At 56.7% G+C, this 17,551-nt stretch overlaps 1 protein-coding gene and 1 long non-coding RNA gene across 4 annotated transcripts; one reads left to right on the top strand and one right to left on the bottom strand.

Moving 5' to 3' along the window:
* Positions 1-1,270: 1,270 nt before the first annotated feature.
* On the bottom strand, positions 1,271-9,758 carry FAM181A (family with sequence similarity 181 member A). Of its 3 annotated transcripts, XM_047861046.1 has the most exons (3): positions 9,672-9,756; positions 6,668-6,848; positions 1,271-2,656 (listed from the first exon to the last, which is right to left on the bottom strand). In XM_047861046.1, exon 3 carries the CDS (start codon positions 2,567-2,569, stop codon positions 1,691-1,693), a length of 879 nt encoding a protein of 292 aa, XP_047717002.1. In that variant the 5' UTR covers positions 2,570-2,656; positions 6,668-6,848; positions 9,672-9,756; the 3' UTR covers positions 1,271-1,690. The 3 variants fall into 3 exon arrangements, with proteins under 3 accessions (XP_047717002.1, XP_047717003.1, XP_047717004.1); XM_047861047.1 differs by lacking the exon at positions 6,668-6,848 and having other exon boundaries at positions 9,672-9,758; XM_047861048.1 differs by lacking the exons at positions 6,668-6,848; positions 9,672-9,756 and adding an exon at positions 3,391-5,637.
* A 125-nt stretch (positions 9,759-9,883) lies between these two features.
* Positions 9,884-12,304, top strand: LOC125167203 (uncharacterized). The gene is made up of 3 exons (XR_007152693.1): positions 9,884-9,969; positions 11,654-11,796; positions 12,008-12,304. It is a non-coding gene; the product is annotated as an uncharacterized LOC125167203 (long non-coding RNA).
* Positions 12,305-17,551: the final 5,247 nt, after the last annotated feature.

The following is a 17,551-nucleotide window of genomic DNA, read 5'->3' as shown; positions in this document are numbered from 1 at the left end:
GCGTCCTGATGCCCTACCCTGTGTGTTAGATAACGACTCAGAACAAGTCTGCTGGCATCATATGGCTTCCGTGGCTCTCAAGTCCTCCCAGACCATCAGACAAACTACCAGAAACCCACTGGCTTCCCAGGGAGCAGGCCGCCCTCCCATAGAGATGCTCCACTCCAGGGGAATCCTAGAACAAAACCAGGCAGAGTAGGAAGGGCCCTTCACAATCGCTAATCCTGGAGCCTTGTGTTAGAAAGGATTCCGAGGTCGTATCCGGCCCCCGAGGGAGAGTGACTGTGACTAGTTGAGGACACCTGCCTTGGGTGCAGAAATGGCAGGTACCTCAGTTTGCTATCACTGACCTAGTCCCCGGCTTTATAGAGTGGGGAAACCAAGGCACAGAGGGAGATGAACTTTCCAGCATCATGCTGCTAATTAGGGGACTGCAGTCCCCAGCCAGGGCTGGCCCTGCACCTGTCCCAGTGGTGAGAGCTGTGCTTTGGTGAGGTCTGTGTGCTCTCAGCCACGGAGCAGGTTCACGCAGCAGAGCAGACCCTGGGCCGGTATGGAGGCGCATGCCTCTCCAATGGCTTTGCCCTTTAGGCAGCATCAGGGCAAGACCCAGGGCCACTCCCTGCCACCAGCACCCTCCTCTGTGCCTTGCCACAGACAGGGCACCTGGTATGTGCCAGGCCCAGGAAGGGGGCCATCAGCAGGTTACCCAGGAATCTGACTTAGCCAGAGATTTTTTTTTTTTTTGGCTTGTCCACAGGGGGCCAAGCTCCAGTGTGTCCTGATTTTCTCTCTGGCCAGGGTCGGGCATGATTGCCTTGGCCCAGCCTCTGCTCTGAGGCCATAATCAGAGTGGAAGGCATAGCAGAGGGGGACCACTCTCATCCCACCCCTCACGCTGCAGGTGGAGCAAGGAGGCCCCCGGAGGAAAGGTCCAGCACCACATCCCATTGCAGAGCCACTGTGGACCATCTGGAGATACGGGCCTCCCTCACCCTCTGTTCTTGGACCTGGCAAGCAGAGGTGGCTGCCCGGCGACTCCTCTCCACCCTCCTTCCTTTGAGTGGAGCTGCCGGCCCGCAGTGTCCATTCTCAGAAACCGTGGAGGTCTTCGGGTCTTTCCCGGCCGCCCCCACAGCCAGCCGCCTTCCCTAAGCTGCCCTCTCCCCGGGCCCAGCCAGCATTTCTTAACCTGGGGACCATTCAACCTCACGACATCAAGATGTGGGAACTGCAAAAGAAATGTCTTTATTCTTTTAACCTTCTTATTTACAAAAAAAAAAAAAAAACAAAAAAAAAACACCTCGAAAAGAACAGAACTGAGATTGGCTTACAGAGTGGGGGGCAGGTGAACAGACGTGTAACTCTGGCTTCTGGAGCGGCTGGCGGGCCGGGGCAAAGCCCCGCCGCCCAAGACCGGCACGAGGACAGTGGGATGCTCTGTCGGGCTCTGGTCTGGTTGGAGAGGGGCCGGCAGAGCCCGGCCCCACAGCTCCCAAGGCAAGGGCTGACTTGGCGCCTGCCGGAGAAGCCACTGCCCCAATCCTGTCCTCCCCTCCCATCCACACACACAAAGGGAAGGTTCCCAAGAGGCCACGCCACTGCCCAGCTCGCTCCTCGCGCGGAGAGCTCCCCGGGCCCGCAACACCCCTACAGGCCAGAGGTCGGAGCCGAGGGCCTCCCAGCCCGGCTAGAGGTAGCCAAAGACATTGAAGATGGGTGGCGGTACAGCCGGCTTGGTGGGGATAGGCTTCAGGACCACGGGTCTGTACACTTTCTGCCCCGGCCCATCCACATCCTTGCAGAAGTGGGCCAGCTCCCCGGGTGAGGCCGGGCTTTTCCTCCATAGGCTCAGGCCGGGGACCGGGCTCTGGGGCAAGGCCCCTGGAGGACCTGGGTAGACCGGCTGTCCATGGTACTGGAAGGGGCAGCAGCTCCAGGCATTGACACGGCCCACCAGGGAGACCCCAGACATCTTGAGTGGCTCCTTTTCAGCCGGTGCCCTTGGGGATGCCGGCACTGGGGCCGTCTCAGGATCCAAGGGCTCCAAACCTTTGCGATGTTTCTTACCCTCATAGGGAGGTCCCTCCCTGGGGCCCAGCCCCCCCTCCAGCCCCAGCGGGTAGCTGTGGGTGGCCCGAGGCTCTTCCCAGAAGGAAGCGGGCAGCTGTCTTTTCCTCATGGGCACCTGGCCAGGCCTGGCAGCTTCTGGGTTCTGCCCCTGTAAGGTCTGCTCCTTAGAGAGACATTCCTCCCTGTACGGGTTCCCCAGAGCCTTCTCCTTGCAGCCCCCACCCCCGCCGGGACTGGAATCATGGCCAGAATCGAGGGGCAGCCTCCCTGGCCGGTCCTCGGGTCCCCTTTTCAGGTGAGGCTCCGCCCCTCTGCCGGGGAGGCCCCGAGGAAGCCGGGAATACTTCTGGGAGAAGCGTTTGAGCTGCTTCTGCAGGTACTTGCGGTGGTCCACTGAGCGGCGGCAGGGTGCAGACTTGTCCAGGGCCGCCTTGATGTCACTGGATGCCAGGTTCACAAAGTTCAGCAGCATCTTTACGTCACTGTCGTTTGCCATCACCAGGAGGCCACTGCATGGGGCTTTCCATGAAGCGGGTGGGTTCTGCTCGTGGCTGGCAGCTCCAGGGGAGGGCACAGAGCTGACCTGGGGGGACACACAGGCCATTGGGAGTCTCTCCGGGCACCAGCACCCAGCCGCCGCCCCCCCTCTCCCCCGAGGCCGCAGGGCCAGCGCCCCTTAGCCTGAAACACGGTCCTGGGCACCGGGCTGCCCATTCAGGCCGCTGAGCATGCGTTTCCTCAGCATCTGGGAGGGAACACGCGGGCCCACTCAGTCCTCCCAAGTCTGGCCCTCCCCTGCAGCCGAGGCTCAGAGAGGCTGGGCGGCTTGCCCAGGGCGGCCCAGCCACAAGTGGCATCGCTGGGGCCGGAGCGCAAGTCTCCGCGTGCCCAGCGCACCGTGTCTCCCACACACCACGCTGCCAACGTGCGCAACTTGCCAGCGAGGTTTTTATTTTCTGAGCCGAGGCCACCGCTCCACTTTAGAGCAAGGCCAAGCCCCTTCTCTCCCCAGTGGTGATGCCCTCCCCCTCCCACCCCCGCCCCCAGGCCTGCTAGCTTCAGCCCCCCCTCTTCGGCGCCCACGCTCCACCCCCGGCGCTCACGCAGGACAGGCAGGACCCCCGTCTGGCACTCAAGCCTGGGCCTGCCTGGCGGGCTGATCTCAGACTGTGGGCAGCGGGGCTCCCCCGCAGAAGCATCTGCAGCAATTTCATGCCTCCTGGGCCACCACCCGAGGCCCCTCGCTCCTCCCCCAGGCCCCAGCCTGCCCCACGCCCCCACCCAGCCGGCGGGAGCCGCCTGAGCCTCCACACTGACCGAGGGTGCGGGCCGGCCCCGGGCCCCCCGCCGACGTGGCCTGGCAGGTTCCCCGCGGCAGACCTGGGCCAGGCCCGGCGTGGCCGGCGAGCTCCGTGCGTCCGGCTGGAAGCAGTCGTGCAGCCCTCGAGTGGGCTGGATGGAGGACGAGTCCCCGGCGCTGGGGGGCCCCTCAGGCCAATCAGGAGCGCCTCTCCAGATACAAAGCATCCCAATCAGGCGGCAGCGCCCCGTTCCCACATTCTTTGCCGTCACAAATTGTCACCATGGGGACCATCACAAAAAAGACAGCTCCCAAATGCAATCATTTCCCGGTAAATTTCTACCCTTCAGCCCCTCCTCCCCTTGACCTCGGTTCCCTGGTTTCTCGAGGGGGCAGTGCGTGTGTGTGTGTGCGTGTGTGTGTGCATGTGTGTGTGCGTGCGTGTGTTTAAAAAGTCCAGGATTGAGGAGGGGCTGGGCCCAGAAGAGATGGGCTTGCATACCTCCCCCAAAGACTCCAGGCCTACAGCTGCCATGCCCCAGTGCAGACAGACAATCGGACGGGGTAAGCCGGGGCGGGCTCTTTCCCCTCTGTCCTTGAGTGTTGAGTGTCTCTCCCTCTCCCCCTCCCGCCCCGTTCCTCCCTCCCTCTCTGTCTCTGTCTGTCTCTGTCTCCCTCTTCCCAGCCCCCTCCCGGAGGCACCGGCCACTGGCCAGCCTGTGAGGGCAGGCGGCTCGCTGATGTCGGGAAAGGTAGCCGGGGAAGGACTCCCTAACGAGGTGCTGGGATATCCATGGGAAGGGAGCCGGAGCTCTCAGGAATCTTGTCTTTATGTTTGCTTCCTCAATTGAGCTGCACAAAGCCTGAATTGCCCATTCAGCGCGGCCGGACAAAAGGCTGGCGTTGCACGGTCCCCTTGCATTTGTAGTCAAACAGTTAGGGACTTAAATCGAGTCGTCATGATGGAGAAAGAGGTGGACAAAGCCCATAGAATTGCCATCAGCAAACATTTTCCTGTGTCATATTAGCCAGTCTCCATGGCTCCCCCTGGCCTGGGGACAATGGCACAAGTTTGCACACTTGGCTACTGTCACCGTGCCAACGCCGGCGGGGCCGCAAGCGGGCCGCTCTGAGCGAGCGAGGGAGCCCTGCGCTGGCCGCTGGCCCTGCCCACTGACTGGCCGGAGGGAAGGTGAGGCCGCGGGCGGAGGCAGGCTGATCGGCGCGGCCTCCGTGCCGGCCGACCCGGGCGGGCCCCGCGCCTCCTGCCTTTCTCTGCTCGGCCTCCTTTCCCTTCCAGCTCTTCCCCTTCCCGTCCTTTCCCCCCTTCCTCTTCCTCCGCTCAGCTGAACGGCCGGGCCGGCGGCCTACACCCCACCTCTGTAGCACGGTCTGTGATGCCAAGGACTCCTCTCTGAGGTCCCCTCGCCCGCATGGGAGCAGTTGCAGGGCAGGCCCAGGGGACTCACCCAGGAGGATGGTCCCACCCCCTCCTGCTGGCCAATAGACTGCTGCCGCCGGCCACAGTGGCCTGGCTTCAAGCCGCCTCCCTCTCTGGCTGGAGGGTCCCTGCAGGCCAAGTGAAGGGTTTGGAGGAGAGGGCCCTGTGCCCACAAGCCGGAACTTAATTTAGGGATCGGGGATCGGGCGTGGGATCCCCGTGCCCCTCCCCCTGCTGAGGCAGCGGGGGAAGCAGGGGCTGGCACGGAGGTGTCTCTGGACTGGAGTCTCCCAACCGCTGGCCACCCCCCGCCCTGGAGAGCGGCCCCTCTCCGCGGCCGCACGACGGCTAAGTCATCGTCGCTCTAAGCGCTGAGAGCCGAGGGTTGTCTCTGCAGCAGAACCGAGCCCAGCCTGACCGGTACAGGCGGGAACATCCTTGCTCCGCCGAACCGGCCCTGCACAGGGCTGCCCCGAGGTCACCGGGGTGGGCCCCCTGCTGCCCCCTGCTTGGGGGCCAGGTCACACGGCTCGGCTAGTGTTCGAATCCCTCCGTAACCCAGCGCTGGCCCACTTAACCGCCTTCTGCATCATTCTCTGCTGGGATGCTGGCTTCAAACCATCCCGGCCCATTCCCACTGTGGCCTCCTGCAGGCTCGGGGTCTGTTCCTGCTGCAGCCCACCGGGCTTTGCTCGCCGGTGACGTCGTCCCCTCACTGCTCTGCCAGTAGCAAACCCCCGAGGCCAGTGAACCTTGTGGGGTCTGAGTCCATAGCTTAAAAACTCATTCCATAGTGCTCTTAATATGGGCTGTTTTTCCTGTGTGTTCTTCCCACTTATTGAGGAGAAAGAAAAGAAGGGAGGGAGGGAGGGAGGGAGGAAGGGAAGGAGGAAGGGAGGGAGGGAGGAAAGGAAGAAGGAAGGGAGGGAGGGAGGGAAGAAGGAAGGGAGGGAGGAAGGAAGGAAAGAAGGAGGGAAGGAAGGAAGGGGGAGGAGGGAGGAAGGGAGGGAAGAAGGGAGGAAAGGGGGAGGAGGGAGGAAGGAAGGAAGGAAGGAAGGAAGGGAAGAAGGAAGGGAAGAAGGGAGGGGGAGGAGGGAGGAAAGGGGGAGGAGGGAGGAAGGAAGGAAGGGAAGAAGGAAGGAAGGAAGGAAGGGGGGAGGAGGGAGGAAAGGGGGAAGAGGAAGGAAGGAAGGAAGGGAGGAAGGAAGGAAGGAAGGGAAGAAGGAAGGGGAGAGGAGGGAGGAAGGAAGGAAGGAAGGAAGGAAGGGAGGAAGGAAGGGGGAGGAGGGAGGAAGGAAGTGGGAGGAGGGAGGAAGGGAGGAAGGAAGGGGGAGGAGGGAGGAAGGAAGGGGGAGGAGGGAGAGGGCGTAGGGAGGGAGGAGGAGGGAAGAAACTGATACTTGGTCAGCACCTTATATGTGCCAAGAGCTGCAATCAGTGATCACATGTTGAAGACCCTACCTGACCCCGCGACAGCTCACTGAGGGGAGTACTGCTATGAAGGATGTGAGACTGAGCTGCTTTCTCAGGGCCTCACAGCCAATAACTGGCAAAACTGAACTTGAAGCCAGGCCGGTCTCCGTGCACCCTCTCCCATCCCTATGTTTATAGATCCAAAATGAAGTCTAACCTCCTTGGCCTAACCCAGAAAGCCTTTGGTAATCTGACCCCTAACCGGGGCCTGGCGCAGGGTAGTTTCTCACTAAATGTTTCATGAATCACATATGTTGCCCACTCCACCGAATGAAAAAACCGCTGCCTCTATTTGTTTGTTTGTTTACTATTTGCCCCACCCACCCATCTACCTCCACCTGAGTGAGCTCCGTGAAAGCAGGGCACAACTGCTCATTCACCTCCGAATTTCTGTAGAACGGCCTCGGCACAGAGTAGGACTTAGTGGAGGAGCCTGGTGACGGCTACGGTTGCACCTGACAACAAATCCTCGGTGTTCCTTCTGGACTGTGGGTGTGTGGAGAACAGGGAGCACCGTTTCATAATTGCATCTCTCCGCACCAGACGGGGCCACTGAAGCACCTGTTAAAGGCACGTGAGCGGGGCTGACTTGAACTTGAGACTTCCTTCCCCATCATCCGTCACGGATGCGGGTCTCTGACCTTCTAGCTGCGCTAACCCCTCCTCAAGATTATTTACATGGCTCAGTGTCAGGGACTTCCGGGTTCTAGTAACTCCACTCAGCACCTGCGTGCGGGGACCAGAGGGCACGGAGGAGGGGGGCTTCCTTTGCTCGCTCCTCTGTCCCCAGTGCAACGTGCTGGAGGGGAGACCAACTCTGTTCTGACAACTTAACAGCCATCTTCTGTCCACCCATCACTGGGACAAACACCCCAACTCTCCCTGGTTTCCCAAACTCCCTGGAGCCCCCCATCCAGAATTCCTGGACGTCATCTGACATAACCCACTTCTAGAATTCAGCCAACACAGCTGCAGATTGGGACCAAAAGTGAGAGGAGGCAGGTGACAATGACACGAACCATCCAGCCAGATGGTTGGTCACCATCTGGGGCAGTGGGCTTTCAAACTGTGTTTACACAAAGAAGCCCCTTAAACAGACTCCTGAGGGAGTCCGATATATGAAACCGTGACAGGGACATGCTAGGAGGGCAGATTTCTTTTACACACCCAAATGCGGTAATTTCCACTTATTTTGAAAACAGATTCCCACCAGGAGAGTGTTTTGATGACCTAGAACTTCAAAATCAGGAGTTGTGGATTACAGTCTAGTATCGGCCATATTTTGCTCTGGTTGCAGAACCTATAGAAATCTTGACGTAAAGAGATAAGAGGCTAAAATGGTAAATTTTTAAAAGTCTGTCTTGCTATCTCAGGATAGTCATCAAATGAAAACGATTCCCCGAGAAGCTTTAGTATCTGGTCCCCTGGGCCGTTAACAGGTTAACTGCTAACGGGTCTAGTGTGTTGGCTTGTGAGTTACAACTCGTTTGAGTGTGTGTTTGTTAGTACAGTTTTTAGCACGTAATATTTTCAATCGCCAAAAATAAATTTTGAAGACACTTTTACGTTTCCACACCTCTGTAGAAAGTTCCGTTCCAAGAGATGGGCCATCTTCCCATTTTAGAGGTGAAGAAGAGAGGCCGGGCAGGGGAGATGATTCACCCAAGGTCAGGCTGTTCTGCACCCTGACGTCTGCTCAGAGCTCGGCCCTAGCCAGCACTCACCACTGGATCAAGGTATATGACACGTAGTGAGCCATTTGTTCAATGGATAAGGAAACTGAGGCACAAATTAGCATGGAAACTTGCCCAAGGTCGTCTGGTCAGTAAATGGCAGACCAGGGACTGAGATGCCGGCAGCCGGGTCCAGACGCTTGGTCGTGACCATTGTATGATGCTGCTCCCTGCTGACTATTAACTAACTCACAGGCCCCGACTCCCTCCTAGGGGCTTAGCTAACCCAGAGAGCCAGGCACGCCCCTCCTGACCTGGCGACTTGGGCCTGACCATCTCAACTCCGGAAATACACAAATGCCCCTTCAGAGGCACAGCGGCACGGCCAGCACCTCGCGGACGTGTGACAGACATCACAAGATGATTTATGTAACCCCCTTATATAATGGGAGTATTTCTATCAAAGACTGGCCTGAGGCAGGCTGTCAGCGGTAATCAGAACAGACAGGCCTTTCCACTTTTCTTGGAAAGAAAGGCATTGGGTTGAAATAAACCCCTTTGGCTGCCAGGCCGCCAGACTGGGGGCTTCCTGCCCTGGTGACCTCCTCTCACAGCCAAGGCTGAGCACCAGCATGGCGGTGCCTTCAGAGCAGCCGGAGACCTCGTGATGCCTCACAGCCCTGCTCCCCAGTCCCCGCGCCCCTGGCCGTGGCCCGACTGCAGTGGCAGAGACAAGTGTCAGTGTGACCGTCTTTAAGGTCGAGCTAATAGGAGCTCTCTGGCAGAGTGGACAATGAGGATTAAGAGAGATCATCTGGGGAGCGCCGGGGTGGCTCAGTCGGTTAAGCATCCGACTTCGGCTCAGGTCATGATCTCACAGTTTGTGAGTTTGGATCCCACCTTGGGCTCTCTGCTGTCAGCACAGAGCCCAATTCGGATCCTCTGTCCCCATCTCTCTGCCCCTTCCCTGCTCGTGCTCTCTCTCTCTTAAAAAGAAATAAACAGGGGCGCCTGGGTGGCTTGGTCGGTTAAGTGTCCGACTTCGGCTCAGGTCATGATCTCACGGTCCGTGAGTTCGAGCCCTGCGTCGGGCTCTGGGCTGACAGCTCAGAGCCTGGAGCCTGTTTCAGATTCTGTGTCTCCCTCTCTCTCTGCCCCTCCCCTGTTCATGCTCTGTCTCTCTCTGTCTCAAAAATAAATAAACATTAAAAAAAAAAAAGAAATAAACATTGGGGCACCTGGGTGGCTCGGTCAGTTAAGCGTTCGACTTTGGCTCAGGTCATGATTTCACAGTTCATGAGTTCGAGCCCCACGTCGGGCTCTGTGCTGACAGCTCGGAGCCTGGAGCCTGCCTCGGATTCTGTGTCTCCCCCTCTCTCTGTTCCTCCCCCACACGTGCTCTGTCTCTGTCTCAAAAATGAATAAATGTTAAAAATTAAAAATTTTAAAAAAACATAAAAAAAAAAAGAGATCATCTGTGACCAAGCCCAGTACAGTGCCTGGCTCAGAGTCTGTGCCCTTCCCCCAGCTCTGCCCCTCTGGGCTGGGTCCACAGCTGCCCAGGGAAGCCCAGCCTGGGCACGGCTCACCCATAGAGAGGGGCTGATGTGGCAGGAATAACACAGCAGTCATGCCTTTACGCCCCTGTCGGGTGATCCCCATGGACCATTGCCCCCCACTGATCCCAGCTACTGTGCCACATGTCTGTCACCTTGCCTGTGACTCTGGGAGCCTTTCTGGTGCGTCTCTTCACTCAACGCAGGGCACAGCCAGGAATGAAAAGTCCGTTTAATCTCAACTGCCAACTCGGATTTGATTGGTGATGGCTGGCAGGTGCCCTGTGGAAAGATTCCGAGGGCCCCGCAGGCCCGGCAGTTAGAATGCCCTGATCAGCTAGTCATGCCTTCTGTGGGTGCGGATGGAGATGGGCTGGCTGGATGCCAGGTGTCCCTGCCTCCAGCTCCTAGTCACAGGCTGCGAAGCCAGGGTGTGCAAAGCTTGGCGTTCTGGTAACCCGACCCTTGGGATTTTAATCAAGGGAACAGAGTCCCAGAGAAAGACTGATTTTCCAAGTCCTCAAGCGCTCCCACTTCCCAGACCAGAGCTCACTGACTCAGTGCAATACACAGAGACTAGAGTGGGTAGGCATTTTGGAGAATAGAGGCACTGAGACGTTTAGGACAATGGAGAGGGGAGGTCGCCATGGCAGGGCGTGGGGGCAGAGATAAAGTTAGGAAGAACGGTTGAATCTCCCATGTACTTCTGCATGCAGTAGGCACATAATAAAGGTTTGCTGAACAATTCACAACATGGAACAAAATGACTGGTTGGCTTCTGAGTCCTGTTGGGGGCTCCGGTAGCCAGTCATAAAACATCCTGGGAACAGCATATGCTCCGTGGCCCTCCCGGCCGCAGCTGTCCCCCGGCAGTTCCACATAAACAATGCACTTTCTCATCAGAGAGGAGCCCTTGCCTCCCCGAATTGGGATTTCCCAAGAGAAAGGTGACAGGGGAGGAGCCCCACTCCCCTTAAATACCATGATGCACTGAGAGCTTTATAGCTGCTATCTCAGATATAATGTAATCATCCGTAACAAACCAATGACTGAATAAATAAAACTTTCTGGGGGGGGGGGCGTCATCCTTCCGATCTGACAGATTAGGAAACTGAGGCTGCAGGAGGTAGAAAAGCTCTCCTCTGACCTCTGAGCAAAGTGGCAGAGGACCTGGGGTTTGGATTCAGTTTGTGTCTACACCACAGCGCCCCTCAGAGGAGGCAGGGGATATTGTCCCTCTTGGCTTGTCGCCTCTGGCCTCACAGCCCAGCCCTCGGCCTACTCCCTGGGTCATCCGTCCCAGTGCCAACTCGTGATTTCCTGACCTCTGATCACAACTCTGTAGCCCAAATCCAGCCCAAACCACACACTGTAAAAATTCTCTGAATAAAGTCTTGCTGAGAGAGAGAGAGACGTTTGCACAATCAGTAACTCCCAGGCTCCCCAGCACGGTCCTGCTCAGATAAGAAGAGTTACTACAGTGAGTTCAGGAGCCCCCTCACCTCCTCTGGGGTAACAAGGCTGACAGGGTTGCTCAGGCCAAACACTGTCAAACTCAGGTGGCGTTCAGTGCCCTGCACATGGTAGGTGCTCCCGGGAGCACATTTCTCACCTGGAAGCAGAGATAATGCACGAACCTTAAGAGTCAGGCTATTACATTCCAGTCCTGCCTCTGCTAATCTGGGCAAATAATTTCACCTCTCTGGACCTCACTTTTCTCATCTGTAAGATGGGGGCCATTCTATTCACTCTGCTGGCTTGCTGGGACCCTGGAGAAAGACTTGGGTCCGACAGGGCTCTAAGACGCACCAAGGCGTGGTGGAGGGGGAGAGAGAACCCCGAATAGTGCCCAAGGGCTTGACCACATCTAGCCCCAGTTCAAAGACATCTGTGAGGGGCTGGCAATGACAGTTCCCATCAGACCTTGAATGGATGATAAGGGTGACGTAAACAGGACCCCAGCTCCACAGATCCCTTCCCGCAGGCTAAAGGATGTGTTGGGTGGCTTTATCTCTGTCAGGATGCAGTGGATTCTGGGAGGAGAGAGTGTGGGCAGGGAAGGGAGGTAAGAAGCATGAGACGCGGGCTGGACAATGCAGGCCACTCCCAGGGCCAGAGATGCGGATTTTTCCGGCAGGTCCTGCCCAGAGTGGGAAGTGAGGCAGCAGATGTGGGCTCGGTATTCGCCCATGAAGCCTGGAATTGGATCGTCGGCCACAGCTCCAGGAACTGTGTGCTCCGCTCCTCTGCACTCACAGCCCGGAAAACTCCATGAGTCTCGTGAGTTTTCAGCACCAGTCGTGAGCCGATCATTCCCCGCGTCCGTCTCCAGCCTGGACCTCTCCCCTAACCTCCAGAGTCCTATCCAGCCTCTCTCTTGCTCTCTCCCCAAGGATCTTCCAGATCCTCCAGCTTTCTACACCCAAGACTGAGCTCCGGGTTTTCTCCCCAGGCTTTTCCTTCTCAAATAACCGCTGCTCTTTCCTTCCAGGTGCTCAGGCCAGACCTCAGAGTCATCCCTGACCCCGAAGTCACAGCCTTCCATCAGCTCGCCCCCTGGACTCTGCTCGCAAACTATATCGAGAATCTGACCCCTCATCACCAGTTCCTCTGCTCTACCCTGGACCCATCTCCCACCGTCTCTCGCCTCACCCGGATGCTTCCAGAGCCTCTTAACTGGGCTCTCTGTCCCCCTCCCCACACGCAGAGAAGTTTTACCAAGCTTTGCCCTGGATATAATGTTAATTTAAATATTAATTAACAGTGCCCAGGAGGACACAAGTGAACATTGGAGAGTCACTCTTTCCTCTTCCCCCTTCAATTCTGCCAAATGGTCATGTGGAGGGAGTGTCGAAAGTCTGCTCCCCACCCCCCAAAAGAGCACAAACCTTCAATGTGAGGCCGCCTTCTAACACCCACTGTGAGCATCCTGGGGGCAGTGCAGGGAAGGGTCTGCCACAGCATCGTCTTCTCTCCCCACACCCAGCCCCTAGAAGCTCTAGAAGCTTCTAGAGCCGCACACCGGGAGCTGATGCTCTCTGAGACCAGTAAGCCCTGGCCAGCGCTTTATATACTGGAAAGAGACACAGAGGGGCCCATGCTCACTCTCCAGATTCTCCAGCCATACTCTAGGGCTCCTCTGAGTACCCCTGTTTCACAGAGGAGGAAACTGAGGCACACAGTGATTTGTTCAGTTTCATTCAGCTAGGAGCTGGCAGACCTGAGACCTAGAGGCTTCCTAGAGGAGGCCCAGTGAACAGGTGGGAGTGCTTCCCATCCGCCACCCCCCCCCCCCCCGCCACCCCCCACCGCTCTAGCCTCACCTGTGGTCGGCATTTCCATTCGTGAGAGCAGTTCCGTCATTAGCAAAGGAAGAAACTGAAGCTGAGAGGTGCAGTGGCTGGCCCAAGCAAGCCAGTGAACTAGTGGTATGGTCAGGATTAAAATCCTGACTCCCCAGATCAGGGCTCCCATCCCCTCTTTCAATAATGACCTTGGCGGGGCGCCTGGGTGGCGCAGTCGGTTAAGCGTCCGACTTCAGCCAGGTCACGATCTCGCGGTCCGGGAGTTCGAGCCCCGCGTCGGGCTCTGGGCTGATGGCTCGGAGCCTGGAGCCTGTTTCTGATTCTGTGTCTCCCTCTCTCTCTGCCCCTCCCCCGTTCATGCTCTGTCTCTCTCTGTCCCAAAAATAAATAAACGTTGAAAAAAAAAATTAAAAAAAAAAAAAATAATGACCTTGGCTAAGAGGAAAAGGCAGGATTCTCCTCTGAGCGCCCAGTCTTGGCCTCAAATGGCCACAAGAGGGCGCCGTGGGAATTCCTCGGGGTCTCTTGCGCTTCCCAGGGAAGGAGCCTTTCAGTTTCAACCTTCATGGCCTCCCTGGCTTGCAGCCCGAGGCTCCTGCCCCTCAAGAACTCTGACCAAAGCCCCCCTTCCACACCCCAGCACTTTGAAGATATTCCAGAGCCCCTGCTCATTCTTCTCCCCTGTCTCCCCCCTCCACCCGCCCCCCCATCCCAGGATTATGTATCCCCCATTTCCTGACTAGATGTGGGATCCTTGGAAACCCCATGTTGTTTTTGTCAAGCAGTTGGTTCACACTGGGCTTCAGGATCCACCCACACTCCCATCTATCTATCCACAAACATCTGCTCAGCACCTGCCGGGTGGGAGGAGGGCGGAGGGGACCCATCAGAATCATCCTCTGACTCATGGGGGGCGTAGTCTAGTAGGGGGGGACGGAGTTAGTTATAACATGTGATGACAGGATGCGCCTTAGTATGTCAGCTGGGAAGCAAGCAGAAGGGCTGACGGTAGGAGCCTCAGGGTTGGCTTCGGGAGGGTGTTACCCCTGGGAAGCAAGGGACTTGGGCAAAGAAGGCCTACATTTCCGAAGGAGGGACCCCCACCCCCAATGCTGGACACAGTCTTCTCATCTGTAAATGGGGACAATAATACCTGTTCTTCCATTCCCTCATAGAATGAAAGAATAAGCTCTGGTGTGAATAAAAATGGAAGCAGGCTGGACACTGAAATACCATGTGGACATGCGGGGTGTATATTTCGGCACCAGCATTTTTGTCCCTTCCCAGCAAGCGCTGGTTGGCCGTTGGCTCGCACTTCACATTCTCCCACATGCACAGTCCCTCGCTTGACCCGCTCACAGATGCATCTGCCACTCGAGCTCCTGGGTGACTGATGAGAGTCCCCAGGGGGCTCCTGCTGCTGGCCCGGCCAGGGCCACCCTCCCCTCTTCCTTACCTTGGTTTTTCGTGAGTCGTTTTCAGGTCCTTGCCTAAGGCTTGTTAAAATCAGAGCCAGAAGGAAGACAAGCCAGGTGACGCTGGAGGCCATCTCGGAGCTCCTAGAAGATTGAAATCTGCAAAAGTGACCCCAGGCAGCTGTGGGCACACTGCCCCCTGCTCCCACAGGGTGCTGGCCAGGAAGAGTCTGGGGTGAAGAACGCTGTTTGTATGTTGGCATTGCCTGGTCCCCCCCTTTCCATCTTGTCAGACAACACAAATGACAAGCTGTTTCCAAGTTTCCCTCTCCAAACAGGGTCCTCCGGGGTCTGGGGTGACAGTGGAGTGAGAGGTGAGCCCCCTGCACGCCCCAGCAGCCCCCCTCCACAGCCTCAGAGGACGGCTCTAGACATCACAGAAAGCACATTCGCGTTCCAGGACCCGTGGTCCTTGCAGGACCTAACACTTGGTTTTGTCTTCCCTCCTTGCCTTGCCATGCCTAACCAGGTTTGTAATTCTCTGATTCTTCCGAACACACACTTCCTCCAGAGAGCATTCTCTGAGAGCAGGCTGGAGTTGCTGCTTCCTAAAGACAAAGCCTCTGTGGCGGGGGGATGGCGGGGGTGGGGGGGGGCTCCGGGTCCAGGATCAAACGCTCAGCAGGGTTTGGTGGAGGGGGGCAGGGACTTACCCTCCCTGGCCAAGAAGAACATGAGGCAGCTCAGCAGTAGATTCATGTGTCTACCATGCTCCCTTTCCAGACCCCTTTCCTCTGACCGTTGCCCTAAATACCCATTTTAGCCCGATTCCAGCTGGACTTGAAGGTTGAGACAATCGGGGGGGTGTCAGAATTGTCTAAAAACAGTGCTGTGAAGGATGGGCAGAGATAGATACACTTAAGCATTCTTGGTATGAGAGTGAGTTGCTATCGCCTTTTTGGAGGGTCTGTTGGCAGCGTCTCTTAAAATAGGAAATAGGTCGTCTGCCCTTAGAGTTCCAAGAGTCAATTCTACAGGAATATGGGCACATGGGCGCAAAGAGTTGTGCCCGAGGATGTTTGCGGAACTGTGCCCGAGGGTGTGTGTTTACAACTGCAAGAAACACACAAAAGGAAAGACAAAAAGACAAAGACTTGAAATGTACACAGTACTGTAGCACAGAATGTTTTGTAGCCACTGATAGAATGTCCTGAGGCTACAGGTGCTGACTTAGCAAGAAGGACCTCAAGATGGATGGTTTCATGAAAAATAAATAAATAAAGCTCAGAGTTAGGTGTATCGTATGACCCCATTTATGTTAAAAAAAAAAACAAAGAAAGAAGAAAAGGTAAAGTAAAAGGGGCTGCTTGGGGAAAGTGTGGGAGGGAGGCACCCCGAAGTGATAACAGTGGTGATTTATGAAAGGTTGTAGGACGGGAGAGTCTTGAAGGGGGTTTCATTTTTTAGTTTATAAACTTCCATTTAAAATTTTTTTTCTCAATGAGCACATAGGTATGTATCATGATTTCGCCTCGAATATTTATATTTGATTTTGCTCAGCATAGTCCTGCTCAGAACCTCTGACGTAGGTTGACAGTATAATCATTCAACAACAAACATTTCCCGCGTGAGCCTCTGCTCCACACAGCTCGGAGCTGGGTCCCGAGCACAGGAGACACCGTCTCCACAGAGAAAGGCACGTGAAGGGGAAAGGACCTTACAGCACGACGGAATCTATGACAGGGTTTTCACAGGAACAGGAAGCAGGTATGATCCATTTCCCTGGGTGAAAGTAAGGGAGGCTTCTTGGAGGAAATGGTGCTTTGTAGTCTTGGGGATGATTGGGGTGCATCAGATGCATCAGTGGGAGAAGAGCGGGGGAGTCTTGCGGGGAAAAGCATTTCAGGAGAGGAGATGCGAATGTCTGGTACATTTCAGGGATCACAGTGGGAAGGTGATGAGATGAGAAGGGGCAGGACAAGGACAGAGACAGGGCTGAGCTTTCCACCGATGCACTCTGATGTGCAGGGGTTCAGCCAGCTGCCAGCAGGGGGCGCTGAACCCCCTCAAACCGCAGAATCTGGAGCCCGCGGGGGGGTGTGGGGGGGAGTTGGTCACAGGGCTTCCTGTGGCCTGTGGTGCAGGACGCTGGGCTCTCAGGGCCCCAGGCTGGATGCTGAAGGCAGGCGGGTGGACAGAGACCTTGCCACAGACAGTGACCGCCTGCATGAGGATGGGGGGGATGCGTTGGGAGGGCACCTGCCCTGTCCCACTGAGAGACCACCGGGCCACTGGCCGTGCCCTAGAAGGCCACTCCCGAGCTTCTGCAGCGCGGCCTAGGACTTGAGACAGGCCGACACAGTGATTTCATGGATGATGTTGCTTTCCTTTCCCAATGCGTGTATTTGGGTTTAAAAGGAGAGTCCACTTCCAGAAGAGTGTGAGTACGCGGTGACACAGGAGGCTGTGACCACAGGAAATGAATGACTGGAGTCAAGGACAGCAGACACGGGGTGTCCTGAAGGCTGAGTCAGCGTGGAGTGTCTGTGGTGTGGCTGACTGCTGTCAGCCCATCCTGTCTGCCCCCCTGCCCCCCTTCTCTCTCTCTCTCTCTCAATCAGCTCTTCTCTCCGCTCCTCCCAAGCCCTCACTCCTGGGGCCTAGACTCCCAGTCCTGAGTCCTTCCCCTGACATCCGGCAGATCCACCTGGATCACTGCTCTGTGCCCGGTCTTCTTGGGGACGCTGGGCCACGACGGGAGACAGACACTAAGCACAGCAGAGCTTCAGGCAGTGATGGCCCCACGCAGGAAACGAAACAGGGCCATGGGACAGATCGGCAAAGGGCTTTCTGGGGAGGGGACGTCAAACTGAGATCTCAGGGTCCAGATGGAGCCAAACATGAGAATAGGAATGTCCCAGAGAGAGAGTCCCTGAGGCGGGAATGGGTATGGGGCTTTCAAGAGAAAGGGAAAAATTGAAGGGGACCCCTGGACTTTTGGCTGAGCAACCAGTTTGAATGGCAAGGCTGATTCCCAAGAACGGGAAGGCGGCAGAAGACGTGAGGTGGTAGGACCCTGAGTGTCAGAGGTGCGGCTGGAATGTCACATGGGCAGTTGGAAATATGAGCTTGGATTCCCAGGGAGAGCTCAAGAGAGAGGCTCTGTGCTGGGCAGGTGTCCAAGGCCTGGAGGTAGGTGAGGTTGCTGCCTGGTCTTAACTTATAAAGGTGATTCAGTGGCAACACAGAAGCCAATGCCATTGAAAGAAAATTTTAGTGTTGCTCCCTAGGAACAGGAGGCTGCAGGCGGCATGC

This window comes from Prionailurus viverrinus, chromosome B3 (genome assembly GCF_022837055.1).
Source record: "Prionailurus viverrinus isolate Anna chromosome B3, UM_Priviv_1.0, whole genome shotgun sequence".
In the NCBI taxonomy this organism is placed as follows: domain Eukaryota; kingdom Metazoa; phylum Chordata; class Mammalia; order Carnivora; family Felidae; genus Prionailurus; species Prionailurus viverrinus.
Note: the sequence above shows the minus strand (reverse complement) of the source record. Positions and strands in the feature narration are given on the sequence as shown.